The 24,485-nt window shown below is 32.9% G+C and overlaps 1 protein-coding gene across 1 annotated transcript; it reads right to left on the bottom strand.

The window, feature by feature from the left end:
* Positions 1 to 23,163: 23,163 nt before the first annotated feature.
* On the bottom strand, positions 23,164 to 24,081 carry LOC107950793 (transcription repressor OFP6). The gene has a single exon (XM_016885752.2). The coding sequence runs from the start codon at positions 23,861 to 23,863 to the stop codon at positions 23,288 to 23,290; it is 576 nt and encodes a 191-aa protein (XP_016741241.2). The 5' UTR covers positions 23,864 to 24,081; the 3' UTR covers positions 23,164 to 23,287.
* Positions 24,082 to 24,485: the final 404 nt, after the last annotated feature.

The raw sequence follows: 24,485 nt of genomic DNA, 5'->3' as shown, positions 1-24,485 counted from the left end.
GAATCCAAACTCCATTATCAAATTTTAATGATGAGTCCCGAGACAAAAGGCTTCTTGTCTCGAGACAAGTTTCAATGTATTTTAAGTATTTTTACTTCGAAGTTAGACTATCTCGAGACATTAAAAATTGTGTCTCGAAACCAACCTCCATTATTTTCCTATTTTAGCTTTGATGTTTAGATGTCTCAAGACAAGGGGTTCTTGTCTCGAGACCTAAAGCAAGGCAAAATTAATTTACCTTCGAAGTTCACTTGTCTTGAGACACTAACCATGTAGATTGAAAAATAAGGTAAATTTCATTCTTATGGTCTTGAGACATGTTCATGTTGTCTCGAGACATGTTCATGTTGTCTCGAGACTTAATAATAAATTTTCCCTAAATGCATAATTTTAAGAGTCCAAACTATACCAAATGATTCCTTAAGTATACCTAACCTTTACAACAAAGTAATATCATCAATCTAACACATATAAACACAATCAAACATCATCAAATCATAAACATCAATTTATCATTATTTAACCTACTATTTCTCATAATCAAACTTATATAAACTAGCATAATTATCTATTAAATAAAAGATAAAGTTCATAGGCCAAATTTCAAATATAGAAAAATACCATTTGAACAACATGCCAAAACAACCTTGGTACATGCCATTCCAACTCAAACACATATATACATACAAAAGAGGTAGTAAAATGATTCTCGAGCTGAGTTGTTGAGAATAGATGCATCGACACTTCAACTTACAAAAATCCTCATCCGAGACTTGTGCACGAAAATAAACAAAATCGTACGTTGAGTATTGAATACTCAGTGGTGATAATATAATTCAAATACATTATATTAAGAACAACTAAAATAATTTATACAAGTCCCAATACATTAATATTTACTATATAAACTTATCAAATCATTTTTATTCAAATTTCCTTATTCGCTTCACATTTCAATATTTATTTCAATACTAATTCATTTTAGCCCCTAGTATTCGACAATAGACATTAGGACAAATGTTCAGATCTATTTTCTTTTATCATCCAAGGTTGCTCGACAATGATGACTTTTAAAATTTATATATTCTACCATCCTGAGTTACCCGACAACGATGACTTTAAATTACTATATCGATAACCCTATGGCATGTCAACTATACTCGAACAACGTCTGACATCGTTTAACAGGGCATTAACATCATAGTCATCGTTGTAGTACATATCATCATGATATCAACATCTCAACATTTATAGACATAATAAATACAACTTTAAATCTTTATCACAAATTCCAAATATCACCAATTGAATTTATTATTCAAAGTTTATAGGGAAAGATATCATTACCTTGATGCATAGTCTTATTGATTATAACAACTAATTAATCTATGAAAGCAATTTTAAATTGAATTATAGAAGCACAAATCGCAAGAGCTATACAACTTCTGTTGTTTCTTTTCCTTTCCTTTCGCCTTTGACGTTCTAGCATCATCTTTGGCTACGTTCAATAATACAATTACAAAACTTCTTTAATCACATAATTCAACACAATTCAACTAAACCAAACATGAATGTATTTAATTCAATATAGTCCTTTACGACCATAGTACTCGAAACATCTATATTTTGTGATCTATCTAATCAAATTTAAATCTGACTTAACAAATATAGTATAGGGACTTCTAGCTTTCAATTCATGGCATACTTTTTCAACAGTTTTCAATTTATTCAATTTAATCTCTATTATCACAAAATTAATTATATAAATTTAAGCTTAATTCAAGCTTAATATAACACTTTTCACTACAATCTTAAATTATTTTACTATAATCTTAATTCATACTAGCCAACATGAATATTAACCTTTAAACCTAACTTTCTTAAGCTTTCCTATGTATAGAAAACTACATCTAAGCTTATCAATTCACTAAATTGAGTAATGGGTCATCGTTACCTATCATCTTTTAACAAAAATTCAAGTAAAATTTTGTACAATAACTCACCTAATTCTTTAGCTAGATTTGAGAATGGAGGAGATGAGAAAGAAACGTTGTTTTCTTTTATTTCTTGATTTGGGAGGGTGGAGAATAGGAGAAAATGTTTTCTCTCTCCCACTAATTCTTGTATATATATTGTTGAGTAATTTTGTCTCGTATCTCATCAACAGGAGAATTCGGGTATTTATATTATCACAGATCACAACCTGACCCCACTGTTTTGTCTCGACTCCATCGTTCCTAGAACTGACATTCCACGTAGGCTCCAGGCCTACTAGACACGTGTTTTGTCCTGGGTTGCCTATAGTGTACATAGTCCTCTCTACACCTGGGGCTGACATTCTGAACGGGCTTTAGGCCCACTGGACACATGTTTCGCCTTGGGTCGCCTGTAGTGTACGTGGTCCTCTCTATACTTGGGACTGACATTCTAAGCGGGTTTTAGGCCCATTTGACACATGTTTCACTCTGGGTCACCTGCATAACACGTGATCTCCCTTCTATGAGCACCTTGGGCCTTTAGCGAGCACCTTGGGTATATGCGAACTAGGGCCACAATCGTCACTCAGTTTGTGCGAGCTGGATTCGTGAGCTCGCCTTGAGAACTAGATCAACAAACTCCCCTATGGTCCTCTCGTGGTTCGCCTCGCACTCAAGCATTTAGTGGGACCTATTCGGGTCACGGGTAGCTTACCCAAGTCTTATCTAGGACTCGGATTGGTGATTACTAATGTATAACAATAGTCCCCCTATTAGGCCTAAAGAGTGTTCTAAAGTGGCACTCCTTAGAACCATCATTTCATATTTATTGAAGCTTGTGTGATACGCGTCAGTCGTTGGATTTCAATGTGTTAGAACTTTTCAGCTATTCAAACCATCAAGACGTGGGGAAATTTTTCTTTAAAAGAGAGGTTTTCCAGATACCTAAGATTTACGCTTACTCACTCTTGAAATTGAAATCAACTGGAGATCTTTCTGAAGGTAAAAAATAAATTCTTTGCATTTTCGTTTCTTTTCTTTTCTTCGTCGAATATGCTTAGAATGTGAGAAGTTGATGGTCGATTATTACCCCGCTGTCCACCACGAAAACTTTTTTTCAAGACCTTTGTCGAGGGTAAAGTTGTTCAATTTACCAAAAAGTATGAAGTGATGAAACGGAGCTTGCATGCGCGAGGGATCGAAATTCCTCATTTCGCATATAAGTTCTCTATTCGTTCATTACCTGAGAAGTTAAGGTAATAAGGTAAGTTAAAAAGCTCAGTGTAAGACTAAACAAACATGCATTAAGCATTCATTCAAGCAATTTTATAGAGATACCCATAGCACATTCAAATATTATCAATAACAATTAAAATGCACATGATCGTGACAGATGCACATGTAAGATCCTACCCATACCATTCGCTACACACCACGAGTTCCCTAAAACTCATCTGCCAAACTCTAACAAATGTGAGCATAGCTCAATGTGGTAAAACCACCAATAATCAAAAATGCAAAAAATTTATCGAATATCAAATAATGCGATACAATCACCAATAACATATAATATGCGATAAAATCGCCAATCCCCTCGGTACTCCAAATATAATGCACTGACTATGAATATATACAAACTTAATATGCCGCCAGTACTCCACGGAACTCCTCCGCCAACCACAAAATATCCCAACCCAATGCATATGCAATATGTCACACAAACTCATACATATAAATATTTCAATACTTTTCATATTTATTTGACATGTTCAACATGTCCTCAATAATCACATACTTTCGGTAAAAGAAAACAATGTTCCAACTTTCAAATTACCATTAAGATGGTATCTATCAATATCATTCAATTTTACATATCATTCAATTTTACATACTTTATGAATTTCATTGTGCATAAATAGCAACCTCATGAATATACATCATAGCAAATATTCCATGCATTTAAATCATGCATAAACCTAATATCTCAATAATTCATACCATTTAATTACATTCTTATATCACATAATACAATTATGCATAGCAATCTCAATCACATATTCATGCTGTCAAACTAGTAATTTTGTCAACACATCAATCTTTTAAGGCTCAAAACGTACTTGGTTTGGCCACTCACAAAATTAATATTTGGCTATTAAGTCAATCCAATCAGCATGCTAATTATCAAATATAACATGCCATTTATCATTATCAAATAAATTTATGGGTTTAGGACCCACACCTTATTTCTCGCTTCCTCGTAGCATACTAGCAAATCTTTCAATCTTTCAATTTTCCTTAATAAATTCTTATACGAACCTAAACCAAAATTTAGTATAAATTCAATCAATTTACCTTTAAACCAACCCCCAAATGCCCACTTATGGGTTCAAACCATTCGTCAAAATTATAATTATTTTACGAATCTAAACTAGTTAGATTTCTTACACTATTTTATGAATCCAATTTTACAGCCACATTACAAGCAACATATGAATACGTAGATCCTATATCAATCAAAGCAAAATAGGGTCTCGAATAAATAGTGAAGGTACCTGCTATGATGTTAGCCACATCTCTATCCTCTCAGCTCCTAGCTGCATAAACCAAGGCAGGTTGTCTCCCCTCAACTCGATTCGCACCTTGAGCTGATGCTCTCTGACCCCAATTACCATTTCCATTTTTATTTTGATTACGGCCCCACTGCACACCCTGATTACCTCTCTGATTTTGACCCCCAACTAGGCCTTAATTCTGAGCTGGAGCTTGCACCTGATCCTAACGACGAGGACAATCCCTAATCTTATGCTCTATCGAACCACATACCAAACAAGCACCCATCCTCCTCCAACACTCGCCCGGATGACGTCTCTGGCAATATTGGAAAACTCGAATCTGCCCTTCTCTAAGGTCTATTGCTTCCATATTTTACGGTGATCTAGCCTTTCTGGCCCGCTTAACAGATCGTGAATTTGGGCCAGTAGGGCACGTTTCTCTTTTGGGCTGATCTTTCTGTTTCCCTTTCTTTTCATGCTACACGCGCTTAATCTACTCATAAACACATGCTTTTGATGCGGAGCTACCTAAACCTTGAGGTCATACCTTAAACCCTCCTGAAGATGGAAACTCTTTTCTTACTCAAACGCCACTATACTAGATGCATAGTGATTCAACCTTAGAAATTTTGCCTCATACCATGAAACTATCTTGTCTCCATGTTTAAGCTCAATAAATTTTAAATGACGAGCCTCCACATAATGAGGGCACATAAACTTACTCTGGAATGCATCCTAAAACTAAGTCCAATTAATTCACTCTGGGAGCGTACCTCCAATCATTCATTACCACAATCGACAAGTCTCATCCCTTAATAATGACACGGCCCAATTAAGTTTCTGCTAAAGAGTGCAGTCCAAATCCTCCAAAATCCGCTCAGCGATTTCAATCCAATACTCATCCACTGTAGAAGTAGTTCCAGCAATACCCCTAAACAATTCAGCCCCACTAGAGCGGAGCCTCTCAACAATCGTCCCCTAACTAACTCCTCCTGTTGGAGCCCCAACAACCCTATTCAAAGCCCTTAATAAAACCTGAGTTACTGGATCATTCTTACATGGTCATCATTAATATTCTCATTTTCCATATTCTCACCCTCAGTAGTGGGTTCACTGTTAACCTCATTCTGTTCATTATCCTGTTTTGGTCCTAATGGTGCAGTCGACTCAACTGGAGCCCTCAAAGATTGCTCCTATGGCCCCTCCTACCATGAGTTATCATTCAACGTGCGCTCATTTCTGTGTTTTATGAATCTATGATTTTCAAGTAAGAGCTTTTAGTACTTTGTTTAGTATTTTACGCTCTCACATTTTATAATTCTTTCATTAAAGTTTCATGCAATAATCTCTATACTCTTACTAAAGTTGTTACTATTTCTATAGACTTTGCATTGAACTTTTGGACTCCGTTATTCCCTGTAAAAAGTAATTTCAAAATTTTGTGGTTTGTTTTTTTCAAAGATACCTTTTTTCATGTATGCATGAATGCAGACCCGTTTTGAAAATGTAATGCCCCAAAATTTTAATTTTGGGTATTATGAATGTGTGACACAAACATCTGTCAGCTTTAGTGGTTATGTATTCTAGGAGTATTTGGGAGGTCTCAAGTCCAAGCCAGGACTTGGGCAAATTTTGGTATTTTTATGAATAAGCCCTACTTTTGTCAGTAGGTTTTTAAGTAAAAGTTGGCAAATAATTAACAGAATGGGCCTGCTGGTCTGGTGGATAAGTGGAGTGTTGGTGTGAGGGAAGTCATGGGTTCGAATTTTTGGGACGGCAAAGGTTGTATTTTTGCTCCTAATTTCGGCAAGGGTTGCGCTGAACTTGGTTTCTCAGTGGTGGATGTGTAGTGGGAAGTGAGGGAGCGATTTTAGGAGTGAATCTTTTTCCTTTTTCGAAAAAAAAGTCATTTTTCTCTCCATCATTCTAACGTTTTCTCTCCCCTATCTCTACCGAATTTCTTTTTCTTCTTTCCTTCTTACTCGATTATCTTTTCTTTTCTTTCCTCTACTACCGAAATTCCCTTGTTCCCCCTTAAACCATTCTTTTCTCTTGATTTCGTAACGTTAAGTAGCACTAGTGAAAATTCAGTAAGTTGTTGGGTATCATTTTAAGAGATTATTTTGTGTTCAATAGACTAATTTTGAGGTGTTGGCAGCAGCATTTCCTAAGAATTAAGGCTCTCATCGTGATTTTTGTAAACGTACCGTTTTGAAGTTTTTGCGGTAAGTGTTTATCATTTTATAAGTAAGTATTTTGGTTTCGGGATTCTGATTAATCATGAGGTAAGACTGATTATGGTGTTATTTGTTCAATTATAGGCTTTGGAGTGCTTGGGGACTGTTTTAGCATCAAACAAAATCAGGTGTCTACCCGAAACACATAAATAAGGGATTCGGCGGAAAGTCAAAATTGCTTGCTGTTTGGACAGTAGTAGTAGGCTAACTTTGAAAAATCACCATAAATTGTGAAAATTGAATTAGAGGATGAAAAAAATATGAGATTAAAAATATTTGAGTCTAGTTTCTCATAGAAGAAACATAGTAAGCAAAAGAATTTCATATTATGAGATATTTGAATTTTAGTGAGACAAGGTCAGAATGATATTGGAATCCCCTATCCTAACTTTGGAAAATTATTAAAAATTGTATAAAAATAATTATGGGTTAGAATTTATATTTTTAAAATACTTAATGAGTCTACTTTCAATAGAAAGAAATGGTAACATCATCTGAATTTTGTACGAGAAGATAATTAATTTTTAGTGCAGAAAGGTCGAAACTGTCAGACAGCAAAATAGGGGAACTTTAAAGAATAAACTTACTTATTGGCTAAACCAATAATTCTGAAAATTTTATGGTAAGAAGATATGTGAGTTTGGTTTCAACGAAAATTTACGGATCTTAATTCGAAATTTTTTAGCTTAAGATACAAATAATTTAGTTACAGTGACTCAAGTAGACAGCTTTGAAGGATCATATGAGTAAATAGTGAAACACGTATGAATAATTAACTAGCACGGGTTACATTAAAATGGATCACGAGGCCAATACCAATTTTGGTCATGTGGGCCACACGGGCGAACATTATGGGCTTGTAGGCCCATTTTCACTGTTTGACTGATAAGGTTGCACTGGTCGCCCAAGTCGATTGTGAACCTACTGTAGGGTCTGTAAGCTTACCTAGACCCCTAATTAACTGAAATGACTGTATGACTGATATGATTAAGCCGATGATGTCCCACTGATTTGATACTATATACCCTATTTACATGCATGATATTATGTTATAGCATGTCATATCTGTATATTGCATTGCATTGGGTTGGGGAATTATAATGTTCGGAGGAAGTGTACTAAAAGGCCTCGAGCCTAATTTACTGGTAGCTCAGCTGCAAACTACTGTCTAGTGCTGCATTCAATACTACATGGATTGTAGAGATGGGTGGGTTGATTATATCCCCACATGGAATGTAGGGTTGGACGGAGATGGTGTTGAGAGGTTGGATGGGTAGGATTTTTGTGACTGCATATCTGTTACTGCTACTGATACTGTGATGGGCTAAAGTCCTACTGCATGACTGTTTTTGTACTGAGATGGGCTAAGGCCCAAACTAGACTGATACTGATACTGAAAATGGCTTAAGCCCAAACTATGATTATCTGTTTACTGTTTGTTCATTTGTATGGGGATTACACACTGAGTTTACGTAAACTCACCCCTTCTATTAAATCTGTACAGGGAATCCCTAGATTTAGGCAGATCGGTACGGTGGAGGACTCAATGGTGGCCACACGACTTCTTTTACACTGTTTATTACCTATTTATGATTTTACTTTTATTTGAGAGTATTTTGCTATAATTATGGCCTTTACGGATTTTGGTTTAAATTTGGTTTTTATACGATTTTATGATTTAAATCTGCTAGTGTTAGGTAAAACTCGAGTTTTTAAATAAAATTAATATTTTATCAAAAATACCACGAATACGCAAACTGTTTAAAAGCTTCCGCAATAAGAAAACGTTTTGAAATTGAATAATGATTTGTAAATGAATAATGTTTTAGAAACAAACGACACGATTTGAAATTAACATAAGATAATGAAAAAAATGGTTAAATAGAAAAGGAGATTTAGGGACAACATATTTTTTGAAAAGCACTACCTTGTGACATCGTCAGATTCGGCCATAACGTCTAGGTCGGGTTTGGGTTGTTACAGAAAAGGTTTGATAATTTAGTTCGAGGTTTTTAACCTATGCTCTGATACCACTAAATGTAACCTCTCAAACCTGACTTAGACGTTACTTCTGGGAGGATATTCAACTAGCTGACAAGATTCTAATATTTTTTCCTCATTGTCACAAAATAGTTGCAAAGTCTCGGTATGCTCCGTGGCCTCGGGTTTTTTGTTTTTCTCTTCATCCTTTACATCTAAGTTGTCTAAATTCAGGACCTGATTTGCTAAACTGTTCCCCGCGAGCTCTATCCTTCGATGGTGGGCTCCCTTACTTGATTGATAAACAGCATATGGCATTGTTTCGTAGCTCATTGATCTGAGCATGAGAATCTGACCCCTATTTTCATTGAAAACTTAATCTTCATGTAGAACGTTACAACTACCATCTTTTTCATCCTCATTATCGGTCGCCTGAAGATAGCATTGTATGCTATTGGGTGGTCTACCACATATAATTGAACATACCTCACAATTGTATGCTTGGTTTCCCCTAAGGTGACTGGTAAGGTGAATGAGCCTTTCACCTTGACAGGATGGTTCACGAAGCTATACAATAGACTAGCTTTAGACAACGTCTGTCCTTTTAGCCCCATCTTCTGGTATGCATCCCAAGACAGCACCTCGACTGCGCTACTACTGTCTACAAGTATTCTTTTAACTTCAAAACCTACAACTGTTGCTGAGACAATTATCGAATTATTATCCTCTTCATCGCACACCAATTCCTCATCATCACTACTGAATTCAACACTCTACCTTTTCTGTTAGGGCAACCTCTTTGGAGCGCTGATTGACATTACACTTTTCATATGTGCCCTCCTTTTTGCATTGGAATCTATCCACTCTTCATCCGTGCCTACAATCACATGAATGGTTCCTCTAATCTTTTGCTTACCCTTAGGATAGTTGCGCGAGCCTTGACCCTAGTTTAGGCCACTCTGATTTACAAACTCTGCGAGCTCACCATTTCGTACTACTTCCTCTATAGCATCATTTAGCATAAAGCAATCCTAGATTTTGTACCCCATATCATCGTGAAAGGTATATATGTCCTTTGAATTTAATCTTCTCATCATGCTCATCATCGGGGGCAACTTGGGTAAGATGTCAAAGCTCTTGACTTGGCTGATAATGTTGGTACGAGTGGCTTCCAATGGGGTATAAGCATTAAACTTGCTCTGTGGGATGTACCTCCTGATGTGCTCTAGTTGAGGTTCTTGTGGGGCCCTAAGAGAAATACCTTGAGCTTGATTTCTCTGTGGCCTATCATTTCTTACACGCAACGAATGGCCAAAAGGGGCATGTATACTGTGAGGTCTTTTCTTATTCTTGGATTATTTATCTTCCTTTTGAAAGGTGTCACGAGATGCCCTTTTAATTTCCTCATCCACGAACTTGTGCGTTCACTCGTACAAGTCAGCCAAACTTTACAGTTTATTATCAGTGAAGGAATATTACACGTGATTGTTATGTACTCCCATTATAAAAGCGTCTATGACCTACTGATCCTCCAAATTCTTCGTGTTGAAGGTTGTTGCATGAAACCTCTTCACGTAATCCTGAAGGGATTCACCCTCTCTCTTCTTTACTAACATTAACCCCATAAGCATATTCATATTACTTTGTGGGCTCTAAACCATCCTAAAAACGCCTGTCCCAACTGCGAAAAGCTCCTGACTGAACCCTAGGGAAGAGAGAAATACTAGTCTTTGGCGCTTCTATTAAGTATCATTGAAAAGGCCTTGCACTTTGTTGCGTCTGATGCCCCCAATATATTCATGTAGTCATTGTATTACATCAAGTGGGCTCGTGGGTCCCTCATTCCCTCAAACATATCCTTTGGAATTTTGAAGTCACGCGACAAGTTCACTTCTATGATCTCGGGAGCCAATGGATTGTTGGAGCAGAGCAGCCAATCCATGTCCTGAGATTCAATGTGCAACTCCTTACATCCCTTCGTAGCTCATCTATCTTATTTTGTCACTCTTTCACCTGCATACCCAGAACCTCATCTTAAGTGTTCATGTTGTCTTGAAAGCCAGAGTTATCAAAATGTACCTTTCTTCTCAACTCTTCATTCTACTTCAACAGCTTATACTGAAGAGCTTATTGTTACTCAAACCGCGTTCCTAAACGGCCATTTACTCCCTCATGAACCTCATTTGCTCCTAGAGGGTAAAGAACTGTTGCGGGGGTGCCTCTTGGTTTGGAGGGAGCAATAACCCTTAGCCGGCGAAATTTTCAGGTCCAGAGGGTCAGAAACTCCCTAGCGAAATCCATTACCGAAGTTCTCTGGTCTATCGGTGGCCACTGACGGCCATTTGCTCCCTCATGAACCTCATTATGCTGACCGTTAGAGCCTGAGGCTCCGGCCTATTCTGATGAAAGGTTGAAAGGAAAATTTTCATTTGGGTGAGCCATTTCTATTCTCCGACTGAGGAAAAAAGAACCAAACTTGTTGAAATATGATGATCGGAAGTCTATTTATGCTCACCGCACCAATTGTTGAGTACTTTTGTCTCATATCTCATCAGCAGGAGCATTCGGGTATTTATACTATCATAACTCGCAACCTGACCCCACTGTTTTGTTTTGACTCCATCGTTCTTAGGATTGACATTCCGTACGAGCTCCAAGCCTGCTGGACACTTGTTTTGTCTTGGGTCGCCTACATTGTACGTGGTCTTCTTTATACCTGGGACTGACGTTCCAAGCGGGCTTTAAGCTCGCTAGACACGTATCTCACTCTAGGTCACCTGTAGAACACATGATCTCCCTTCTGTGAGCACCTTGAGCCTTCAGCAAGCACCTTAGGTATATATGGACTGGGGTCCCGATCCTCACTCGGTTCATGCAAGCTAGATCCGCAAGCTCGCATTGCGAGCTAGATCAGCGAACTCCCTTACTGTCCTCTCATGGTTTGCCTCGCACTCAACATTTGGTGGGACATATTCAGGTCACGGGTAGCTGACTCAGGTCTTATCTAGGACTTGAGTTGGTGACCACTAATATAATATATATATTCACTAAGCTTAATGATATGATTAAGCTTAATTATCTTAGGTTAATTTATTAATATAATATATATATTACAACCATATTAATAGTAATAAGTGAGTTTAATCATTTCATTCCACTAACCCATGAGTGAGTTGGTCTAATTATTCTTTAACCTCTAACTTAATTTCTAACTATCTATCTTATTTTTATTTTTTAAATTAAAATTTTAATATCAGTTACTTTTTCAATTTAGCGTTTGTATTATAATTATTATTAAATTCATTTTAATTCTTCTAAATAATTTAATCTATTCATATGGTAAACAATACGTAAATTTTCACTTCTAAACTTAATCATCTGATTTTAACAATTCAACTTCAAAACTTGGTTTTTCCTACACCACTTTAATTGGGTCATTACACTATTGGTTTTATAGATTTAAAAATTAAGAGAAACATAGATAATACAAAATACTAATTATTAATTTATCAAATTATTTTTATCGTAATTTCTTAAATAGATATGAGTCATACTATTTGTAGAGTTAAGATTTATGTTGGATCGAATAGATTTGAGTAGATGCAATTAGTATCTATAAAAAATTTTAATATTTAATTTAATTATAAAAATATAAAATTTATTATTAAATCTATTTTTTTTTGAATTTTGACATATAAATTAAGAAGAAATAAAGTTATACATTTTAGATCAAATTACAAATATATTGATATTATCTTTATATATATAATGTTAATCTCACACAATTAATTTTATTAATTATAAAAAATCTAATTTAATAGTATTAATTATTATCGTATTTACAATAAGATCATATTTAATAAAAAAAACTTGGAATTTTATTATTTTAACGTTATCCACTTATATTCAATGATTTTCTAGATATATGGTATTATTAATTAATAATATATTATGTTATTTTTAACGTAGAAATTTTAAAGATATAATCATGTTAATCAATTTCACATATTATCATATTAATTAATATTTAATTAATATTAATTTTATTATCATTATCAAATAATAATACTAATAAATTATTATTCTAATGCCATTTAATAATATAATTAACAATAAAAATTAATTTTATCAGTTTAAAAAAAAATTAAACCCATACTTTTATATATTATAGATAAACAAAAGATGGGAAATAGAACTTAAAATTAAACCCTACCAACCATAGATTTCTTGTAATTGTATAAAAAGCATGGCTTGTGAATAGAGGGAAAAAGTTAAGCCAATTTAAACTCCAAATTTACTAAATAATATATTTTTTAAAATTGTCCATAAATGCACATCATATAAGCAAATGTAAGAGTTGAAACATCAAGAAAGGGAGATGAAAGTACTTAACAGGTATTTCAGTACAAAACTATAGAATATATTTGTTTGCTTTTTCTTTTTTTAAAAGAAAGAAGATGATTGTTTTTGTTGTAGAAAACCATGTTAGTATCTTTTCTTTTCTTTCTTTTTTTAGCTTTTGAGTTAAGGCATTGTGTACTATTTTGTAGGCAAATAAGCAATGTGATGTTCCCCACTATGAGGGAAAGTGTTAAAAGAATAGCTAGAGAGAGATGATCATTATGTCTTTCTCCTTTGATATTTTTCTACATTAAACAACATTTCGAAGTAGTGAAGTTTAGGCTTGTTTTCAAATTGTGATCCACATTTTATTTTACAAACAAAGCTGTGCAATTTGAGATTAGGGTATAGAAATAGGAAGAGTGAGATGTTGATATCTAATTCTATAGTCATTGAATATCATTGCGAGTATTTCAGCCAATTAAATTAATATTTAATAATCGAATCAGAAGTAAATAATTGATACCTTCATTATTAGTTCAACTGACTTAATTGATTCAATATTGAACCAACCACATAAAATAAATATTTAATAAAATTATGTTTAACTAAATGGTATGATTTTATATAATAATAATAATAAGATTGATCTTTTTTATCTTTTACCAATTTTTTCTTCGGTTAAGGAATTCTCAATTTTATGATGAGCAATAAAAAATTAAATTTTTTTAATTACTTCATTAAGTTATAGGTTCTTGGTATTTTAATTAACCTAACTTCTACTTTTATTCAACTAAATATTTTTAAGTTTATTATAGAATTATACTAAGGAAAATCTCTTCAAGCCAATCAATTTAACAAAAAATAACTCGTTCAACTGATTTAGAAAACCGTATCTCAACTTGCATGACTAATGAAACGTTTCATGAACAGTGAACATGGGATTCACTTAAAAAACTAATATAAAATTTCATACCACCATCAACTCCTACCCTTTGTATCAACTTATCTAAACTTTTTTTTAATGAAAAATCTAATCTTAATTTTAATCTAATCTTATATGACCAACTTTCTTCATTTATTTAAGTCATTTTATTGATCACACAACGGAGAAAACAAATAGACAGAAAAAAAAAAGATTCTCAGATTCATGATTTTTTTTATTTGCTATTTGGATTTGACAAACACTTGAAATGAGACCACATTTTAATAAGCACCTTTATTGACAAGACAAAGTGAAAAACAAAATGTCATCTACGGCTTTAATTTAAACTAAGACAGAGAGGATGTTGGCCAGCAAGCATTTTCTTTTTGTTTTAGCTTTTTAGTAATGTAATAGTTTTGCAACAAATTAAGAATGGGGTATCTTGAAAATGGACTCTATCAAAACACCAATCAGAACTGCAAAATCTTTCCATGCGAAACTATTAGTAAAGAAGGTGAAACTTATGGCAATATTTGGGGTGGAGGAGATATTCAGAGTTTGAATAGGCATTGAGTAAAAACTTAAAATCAACCTTCACCGAAAAAGAAAACCTTAATTTTTTTTTTGATGGATGTTTATTATATGAAAAATGCAACAACTAAAGAAACAACTAATAGTTTTTATACAATTTAAGAGTACAGATGAGATAACACAGTTCGAAATCGTATCAAACGGGTGTTCAACAAAAGTTTTAACCACTACTCTATACAAGTCAAGGCATTAATAGTCCGTATTGAAATTATAAGTTTTGTTTTCAAATGTTTTACAGCAAAATTCAATTATTGTTTTTAATATAATATTGATAGGGACGAAGTCAAAAAAAAATTTTAGGAATGTCAATATTATATTATAGTATTTTAAAGAGGTTAAAGTACAATTTTATCATTATATATTATTATTTTAGAATTTTTAAAGGGTTTTAATTGAAAATTTATCATGTCAAAGTATATTTTTACCATTAAACTAAAATATAATTTTAAAAATTTAAAGATGCTAAAATGATATTTTGTCATTTGTGCGGTTAGAGTAGGGATGGCATCATGACAATGGAGTGGGATGAGTGTTGCCAAATTCACTACCGCCCCATTGTTGGCATGTTGTGCCTCATCATCCAACCCACTCCACTATGGATGTGTGATATTGAAAGTCATTATTACTTCCATGGATGTTAAATGCATCCGTCCTCACTCCACACCATCCCACTTCAATTTCATTTTGCTAATTATTTATAATATTTTTATTTGAAGAGAAGCGGTTTGAAATCCATCATGCGGCTCGAGATTGTCATCCCTAGGCCAAAACCCTACCTGCGCCCTTGGTACCGTCCTTGGTGTTGCACCAGCTACTTAAATTGTCGTTTGCAATGTGGTTAAATTATATAATAGGCCTTTGTATTATAGGATGAAAAGTAAATTAGTTTTTTTTGGTAAAAAAATCTCTGTGATCCTTCTCAATTTCGATATTAAGCAAATTGGTTCCTCTAAAAAACGAAACAATTTAATCATTGTCAATTTTGAAAGTGAGCAACTAAGGACAATTAATCACAATGTTAATGTTTTTCATCAATTTTGCATAAATTTGACTCTAATAATAACAATTTTAGCTCTCATAATTTACACATTCTATCAATTCGATCATGATTTAAAAAATTTAGCCTGCAATATTTTTGTAAATGTATAAATGTTGAGACTAAATTTGTTAAATTTTTAGAATTAAGACCAAATTAACAAAATATGTAAACATCGATGGCTAAATTTGTTATTATATCAATCAAAATTATGCACAATTTGACAAAAGATATTAACAATGTGACTAATTGTTTTTGATTGCTCACTTTTAAAAATGACAAGGATTAAATTGCTCTAATTTTTTAGAGAGATTGATTTACTCAATTTCGAAATTGAAAAGGACTAAAGAGGTTTTTTTATCATTTTTTATTAATAAAAGTGAATAATTTAATTTCTATAAATTTAATTTTGAAATAAAACAGTACATTTCTAAATATTAGTAAACTCGAAATGCTTTAGATTAAAGTTTTAGCTATTTACTTCAATATAAGGATTGAATTAGTGTTATACCTCACCTCAACGCTACACATGATAAATTGTTGGACAATTAAGATGACCTTTCACTAGGAGTGGTCCACATACAACCTTCCACAAGTATCTGTATCAACTATTCATATGGGACAGTCCGTAGGCGGCCCTTTACAAATCTCGTTTAAGTCGATCTAGGAGCAACCTGCTATGCACCCTTGTAGGGAGCACTAAGGCGTAACAACCTCGTACATTCTCAAGAACGAGAATATTAGAGTAGGACCACACAATACACTCCATGCCGACAATTAACCTGTAACGATCCTGTCATCTAGCTTGCATGCACAATCTTGCAAGAAAATACACTATCGGCTACAAGGAAAGACAAAGGGCACCCCTATATAGGCCTGAGGGCACGAATATAAAAATTGAAAAAGTTTATAAAATTCTAAAAAAAATTGTCTAAAACCACATGAATATAAAAATTGAGAATTTTTTGAAAATTTTAATATTTAAAATTATAAAAAATTGTAAAAAGAAACTTTTGAAAAAAAATTCCTTTAACATTCTAAAAATTCCAAAAATGTATCATAAAACTTTATTAAAAAATTTATGTTTGTCCAAACCCTAATCAACTATAAATCAAAATGAATCTAAATAAAAACACATTCAATTGAATTCTTTTTATTTAGGTTCATCTAATATTTAGAACTCAAATCAATGCCAGAGTTTTCAATTTGGATTTTATTTTTATTTTATCACATTATCCCTTTTATTTGTTGTTTTCTTTCGTGAATTTTTATTTTATTTTTTATTTTACTTCTATCCGTTTCGTTTTTGAGGTGTGAATGTTTGGTTAAGGAAAAATCATAAGACGAAAATTCAAATAGTGCAACAATATATTGAATTGTTTTTATTTTACCTGTTGTTTCGAAGTTTTATATAAATAAAATTGTTATACTTCTACTCTAATTTAGTTATGTTTCAGTACAAAAAAATGATTTAAGAGACATCCACAAATGGTGATTTAGTTGGTTATTCAATAATCAACTATCCGCATAATTTATACCACTCAGAGAAAGATCACATATTGACTCCCCTATCAAACCACCCACTTTTGACTGTTTATTGACTCCCCTATCAAGCTACATGCTAATAGTGGATCCTCCATTAAGCTACTCATGCAGTACGCTCTTATCTCCAAGAGGAGACTACTAAAGAACTATTGAAGCCTACCATCCTCATATTATCACAACTAAGAGAATGTAGAGCAAGCCCACATTATACTATGCTTAAAAACAACCAGCATATAACAGACTCACCATCTGGTCGACCACATGAGAGGGCCACCATCTATTTTGTCGATGAGGTGGCTCTACTAAGTAATGGGAACTTACCCCTATTTATACCGATATTGAAGGGATCCTTTTTCTTCCCTTTTACTCCCTTAAGCAATATACCCTAGCACTACAATCTCTCTTCTCCTTCCTCTCTCTCTTTCTCCTCTGTTGATACTTCGACTCTACACCTGATATAGATGAAGACCTCCTAATCACTACTACCTTCTTCTCTTTATCTCCTCCTTATTAAATACCAATATCAATAAAATTTAACACATGTTTTAATAAATTTCATCATATTATTTCAACATTTCATTTATAATTATTAGATATGCACAATCCAACAAATATACAAACATACCTGCCTGTAGTATTTTCATATGTAAATGACAGATCCCTATGCAAGTTCGCATTTGCCAATTTTTTTTTTTATGTTGTAAAACAATGATGAAATGAATGACTAAAATATTAGGAATAAATAATTTTGTAATTGTTTATGGTTAAAAAAATAGTAATAAACTGTTGAAACAGGTAGCATTAAAGGCTATGTTGTCCCACCCAAGAATACAAAAATGGGGGTGACGTGGGTTGACTTGCCCCACTGCTGCCCACTAGCAAACAACAACAAACATATGTGGCCATCATCAAATATACTCTACTTTACCACTAATTACTTCTCCATTTTCATTTTCAAATCAAGATAAAAAAAAATCACCCACAACCCCATTTTTAATAATAGTTCATCTCTACTTACTTTGGATATTATCATGTCTAGAGTCTACTCAACTCAAATCCCCCCACCAAGATCTCCATTGATTAAATACAAATAACTAACTTAATTAATATATTCTAGATAATTTATACATCCTAACATTATTTTAATTACTAATAATATATATTATGGGCGAAAACTCCCTCTCTCTTTTTTTGTGAAATTACCTAAATAAAAAAGAAAACTACACTTAATAATTAAATTTGAATGAAATTATTTGTAATTATATAGATTTGATATTTTTAAATAATTATTTTAATCTTTGAATCCCTTTAAATTAAATGTGATTGAAGATACAAATTACTTGTTCCAAGTTTTGTAGGATTGGTTATGGTGACTTTTAAACCTTTGTCTAACTTTGTTCTTAAATGTAGTTTTTGTTATTCAAATGTATTTTGACAATTCAAATTCTTAACTAAAAAAAATATCATTATTATAATAATTACATATAATTATTCTGTGATATTCATGTACATTCATGAATTTTGCTTTTAAACTATTAACATTTAGGCTCCAAATATACATATGTGGACCTTTTACATCAAAACAGGTTTTTAGGGGCATTTTTTTATGCCTTTAGCCGCGCTAAAAAGCGCCGCTAAAAGTATTTGAGGCGTTTTTGAAAGCGTCGCAAAAAACGCCGGCGTTTTTAGAAATAAACGCCGCTATAGATCATGACCTTTAGCGGCGCTTTTTCCACAAACGCCGCTATAGATCTGGACCTTTAGCGGCGCTTCTCCCACAAACGCCGCTATAGATCAGAACCTTTAGCGGCGCTTTTACACAAACGCCGCTATAGGTCAGAACCTTTAGCGGCGCTTATCCCACAAACGACGTTATAGATCATGACTTTCAGCGGCGCTTTTCCCACAAACGCCGCTATAGGTCATGACTTTTAGCCGCGTTTTTTCCACAAACGCCGCTATAGCTCAAGATCTTTAGCGGCACTTTTCCCACAAACGTCGCTAAAAACATATATTTAAAAAATTATTTTTTTCAAATAATATTTATTTCTATGATAAATATTATATTATGTTTTAAGGATTTAAATTTTCTACGAAAATTTTAACTTTAAAACTAAATATAAAAATTAATGAATTTAGAATTTAGAATTTAAAATAATACATTAATAACACAATTAAAACCCAAAAGTTAGAACTCTTAAGTAAAAATAAATATCATGCTTATAACATGGATGCTTATTGAATGAGCTGTCTTACAAATAAACCAGAAGAGAGGCACCAATACAAAACAAGGAAATATGGAACAAAAACACTACCATGAAAAGAACGAAAATACTAATAACACAAAGAAATAGAACACTCAATGAGAAAAAAGGTGCAACAAAGCTAACATCGAATGTTAAATTTTAGATTTTCTTCCTTCCTTTTTCCCTTTTTATCAGCACATTACAGGGTAAAGAAATGGACTGTTAGGAGAACATGAAACCAAAACATGCAAACATTCAAAATGAGATCTACATAGTGTTGGTAAAACATCATGTATAAATTATAAAGTAATATCACTTGAAAAAAAAAAGAAACAGCCTTACCCTTAAAATGGTTACATCAACTGGTTTGGTAAGACTGCCCTGTATTGTACACTGAGGAGTCCGTAACCCACATTGCATCAGGAGAAGGTTGAGGCAAGCACAAAACAGGGGTGCCCTCAGCATCGACAGCAAACCTTATACCAACACCCAAGGGCCACCCATCTTGAGCTAGAGTGGAAAGGGTCCCTATAGAAGACAATTCCATTATGGTCCTGGAAACCTCGGCGGGAAATGGCTTGTGGCTGGTTTTTGTTGGTGGGACTGAAACAGTAGAGAGCGATGAGCATAATTTGAAGGAGGGTTTGGGTTTTGTTTGAAGGAATTTGGGTTTTGGAGGGAAGGGTGGAAGGGGAAAGTGTGTCGACAAGGATTGAGTTTGGATTTGGAGATTCATTTTCATTTCCCTTTGGATTTTCTTGCTAAGCAAATGAAAACAAAGCATGACATAACTCTTACTTCCTTGAAGAGAGTTATGGGAAAATGGATGTGGAGCTCAAATGATGTGGAAGTGAAGGAGATGCAGAGGGCTGCCGATTTGGGGAAATTAAGGGGAAAAATAAAGGGAATCGGGGTAGGGGAGAAATGGCTCGGGAAAAATAAAATGAGGGAAAAAGAAGAAAAGATTTCTAGGGATGGGGGGAATCGATTTTGGGAAAAAGAAGGGGGAAAAATATTTCATTTGAAATTTTTGGATTAAAAAATATAAACACAAAACGACGTCGTTTTGTAAAAATATTAGTGGCGTTTGGAATAAAAACGCCACTATTGCTCTTTTTTGTGGCGTTTTCAACAGAAACGCCGCTAATTCTTACCTTTTGTGGCGTTTTTTCATAAACGCCACTAACGTTATACTTTTTTATAATTTTTAAATTAAATTATTGTATCTTTCATATAAATTTTAAATAAATAATTTTTAAATTTTAAGTAATATTTAAAAGAATTAGATAAAATTATAATTTTTAGTTTTTGTATTTCATTTTTATTTGTTATAATTGGTCCTATCCAAAATAGATAGTTACTTATCCATATCAATCTATTACTTTTATTTATAAATAATTTAAACTATAATCATAATTTTAATATATTAAAATTAATATTATCTCTTTTAAAATTATATAAGAAATTATTTAATATATAAATTAAAAAACATTGATTAATCTAAACCTTTAACCCCTATCTCCTAAACCCTAAATTATAAAACATAAACCCTAAACCCTAAACCACTATCTTTAAAACCCTAAATCATAAAACATAAACCCTAAACCCCTAACCCTTAACCCTTAACCCTTAGCCCCTCTTTTACAATTATATAATAACTTAATTAATATATAAATTAAAAAATACTAATTAATCTAAACATTAAACCTTAACCCGACCCCGATCTCTAAACCCTAAATCACTATGCTAAAATTTTTTTATTTTGTTTTTTATAAATTGATTTTTTTGCGGCATTTTTATGAAAACGCCGCTAAATGTTTTGCTATATAAAATGGCTATTTTTTAAAGTAAAATTATTTTACTATCAAATAATCTCTCACATATCAAATTTCTATTAAAGATTGAGACGTTAATTATGATTTTATATTGTTCATTTCCGATCTAATCTCCATTTTATTAGAGATATTTCTTCCTAACTAAAATATAATTATTTTGCTAGATGTTCGATGTGGAATGATTTTAGTTTTTGTATTTTATTTTTATTTGTTATAATTTGGTCCTATAAATCTAAAATAGACAGTTACCTATCCGTATCAATTTGTTACATTTTTTATTTATTAATTTTTTTAAATCTAATATTTAAATATATCAAATGGTTTAAATTAAATATTTTTTAGTCATAAACACCGCTAATGTTACCTTTTTCGGCGTTTACAGAAGAAACGCCACTAATAAATTAAATTATTGTAATGAAACGACACCGTTTTGAAAAATTCTAAATCATATTAGCGGCTTTTTGGCTATAAACACTGCCAAAGCTCGCATATTTTACAATTTTTTATATGCAATTATTGTATATTGCATATCAATTTTAAACTAATAATCTTTACAATTTATTATTTCTCTTTTACAATTATATAAGACCTTATTTAATATATAAATTAAAAAATACTAATTAATCTAAACCTTAAACCCTAACTCGACCCTGAATCTCTAAACCCTAAATCACTAACTCTTAACCCCAAACCACTAACCTCTAAACCTTATTTAATATAGAAATTAAAAAACACTAATTAATCTAAATTATAAACCCTAACCCTAACCCGACCCCAAATCCCTAACCCCTAACCCCTAAACATTATTTAATATATAAATTAAAACACACTAATTAATCTAAACCCTAAATCCTAACCTAACACTGAATCTATAAACCTTAAATCTCTAACTCTTAATCTCTAACCCTTAACCCCTAACCCCTAACCCATAAACCTTAAATCACAACCCTTAAATCAGAATCCCTAACCCATAATCTCTAATTCCATAATTTATAAACCTTAAAATTGCAACTCTTAAACCAACCCTAAATCCTAAATTAACCATATATATTAAACACTAAACTATAATGATAATTAAATTAAATATTTTAAAATTAATACTATCGTATCTTTTACAATTATATTTGAAATTATTTAATATATAAATTAAAAATCAATCAATCATGTACACAAAAACTTTTAAAATTATTTTAAATAATGGTTTTTTAATTTCTTCATTTTTAACAAATATTTTTCTATGTTTTTTTATTTCAAATTTATCCATTTTTAACAAATATTCAATTAAAAATAAATTAAATAGTAAATAGCAGATAAAATGTTTATGCGGCGCTTTTTCAAAAACGCCGCTAAATATCTGAGCATTAGCGGCGCTTTTTTAAAAACACCACTAAAGATCTGAGCATTAGCAGCGCTTTCTCAAAAATGCCGCTAAAGATCTGAGCATTAGCGGCGCTTTCTCAAAAACGCCGCTAAAGATCTGAGCATTAGCGGTGCTTTCTCAAAAACGCCGCTAAAGATCTGAGCATTAGCAGCGCCTTTTTAAAAACGCCGCTAAAGATCTGAAAGGTACTTTGTTGCGCTTAGACTTTTTGCGGCGTTTTTCCAAAAAACGCCGCTAATGCTAATTTTTAGTGGCTCTTTCCTGGAAACGCCGCTAATGCTCGATCTTTAGCGGCATTTTACGTAAAGCGCCGCTAATGCTCGATTTTTAGTGGCGTTTTTTGTCCAAAACCGCTAAAAACGCCGCTAAAAGCCTGTTTTGGTGTAGTAACATATATATTTAAAAAAATACATATTTTCCTTCAATGCATGAAAAAAGCTTCACATTTTCAACTTACAACTACATTGAAGATGAAAATATTTGTTTAAAATAGTATATATCTTAATTAACATGGGTTATTAATAACCTCAACTGTCAAATTTTACTTATAAAATCATATTAACCCATTGGACTACAGTTGAAGGTAAAAAGAAAAAAGAACCCTCCAAACAAAAGGTTGAGCTTATTAACCCCTCATTACTCTCACATGTCAGCATAAAATTGGGAAAGCAGGTGTGGGGAACCACCACCACCAGGCTTGATAGAGAAGAGTCCTTTCCAGATATCAGTAAAAGCGGAAAGAATAATCCCATGGTAATAAGACGAATTCAAGTTAAGGAAACAGTTGAGAAGCTCCTTTAATTCATCTTTGGAATATATCTGTTTCTCCAGTATCATTTGCAACATGGAGTACCTGAAATCCAAGTAAGGATCATCGGAATCTTTCTCCACCGCCAGGCTCTCTCCCCCTATACGCCCCAACCCTCGTACGGTGGTCGCCGGCGGCGAACACATGGCTTCCTTGTCTGTTTCGATGTCCATTTGCCAGTACTGATTAGTAGTGTGTGAAGAAAAAGAGGTAGGGGTTCCAAATTCAGACATGGAATTATAAGGGGTTGTTTTATTATTGGAGGAATTGGAAGAAGAGAGATTGTAAGGAGACTGGAGTTTGGGTTTTGGATTGAAAACACTGGTGAGCTTCAATATCTTACAGCTGCGGCAACCTAAGCTGATTGAAGCTGTGTTGAGGATGAGCTTTTTCTTGTTGGTTGATGACATTTTGGTTTTAAATTACGAGGAAATGATAAGTTTATAGCGAAACTGAGCTGAATGAGGATTGAAGAAGCTATGTATGTATAAATATAAATCCTATAAATCAATCCTGCATGTGAGCAAGGGGTCCATGTGTTTTAATCTCACCAAACTACTCCTTTCATAATATAATATGTCATAGATATCCAATACTTAATTAAATTGACTGGTCTTATAGGATTTATTTTTTAAAAAAGAAATAAGTGGATTTCAGTGAAATGATGGTTAAGGGTGTTGCTTGTTTTCCCAAGGAAGATTAATGGCATTTGTAAATTTGTAATACTACGCCGTAGTAATATTTCTATTTGTAGAAACTGAAGATGACAGCAAGAACCACTTTCTCTGTCTATATCGTTTCATATTTATTTTTTCTTGTTTTCTCTTTATAGCTTTAAAATTCTCTTTTAATGTGCCATTTGTGCTTGCAAAACCAAAGGATGCTGATATTAATCAGTGTCAACTGCTATTAATTAAAATTGTAACCCTATAATTCAATATAACCAGTGGTTACCATTCAGTTTTAATCCTACCAAAATATATATTTTTATTATTATAAAATATCTAATTAAATTGCTAAAGAATCCACTAA

Source organism: Gossypium hirsutum, chromosome D01 (assembly GCF_007990345.1).
Source record: "Gossypium hirsutum isolate 1008001.06 chromosome D01, Gossypium_hirsutum_v2.1, whole genome shotgun sequence".
Lineage (NCBI taxonomy): Eukaryota > Viridiplantae > Streptophyta > Magnoliopsida > Malvales > Malvaceae > Gossypium > Gossypium hirsutum.
Note: the sequence above shows the minus strand (reverse complement) of the source record. Positions and strands in the feature narration are given on the sequence as shown.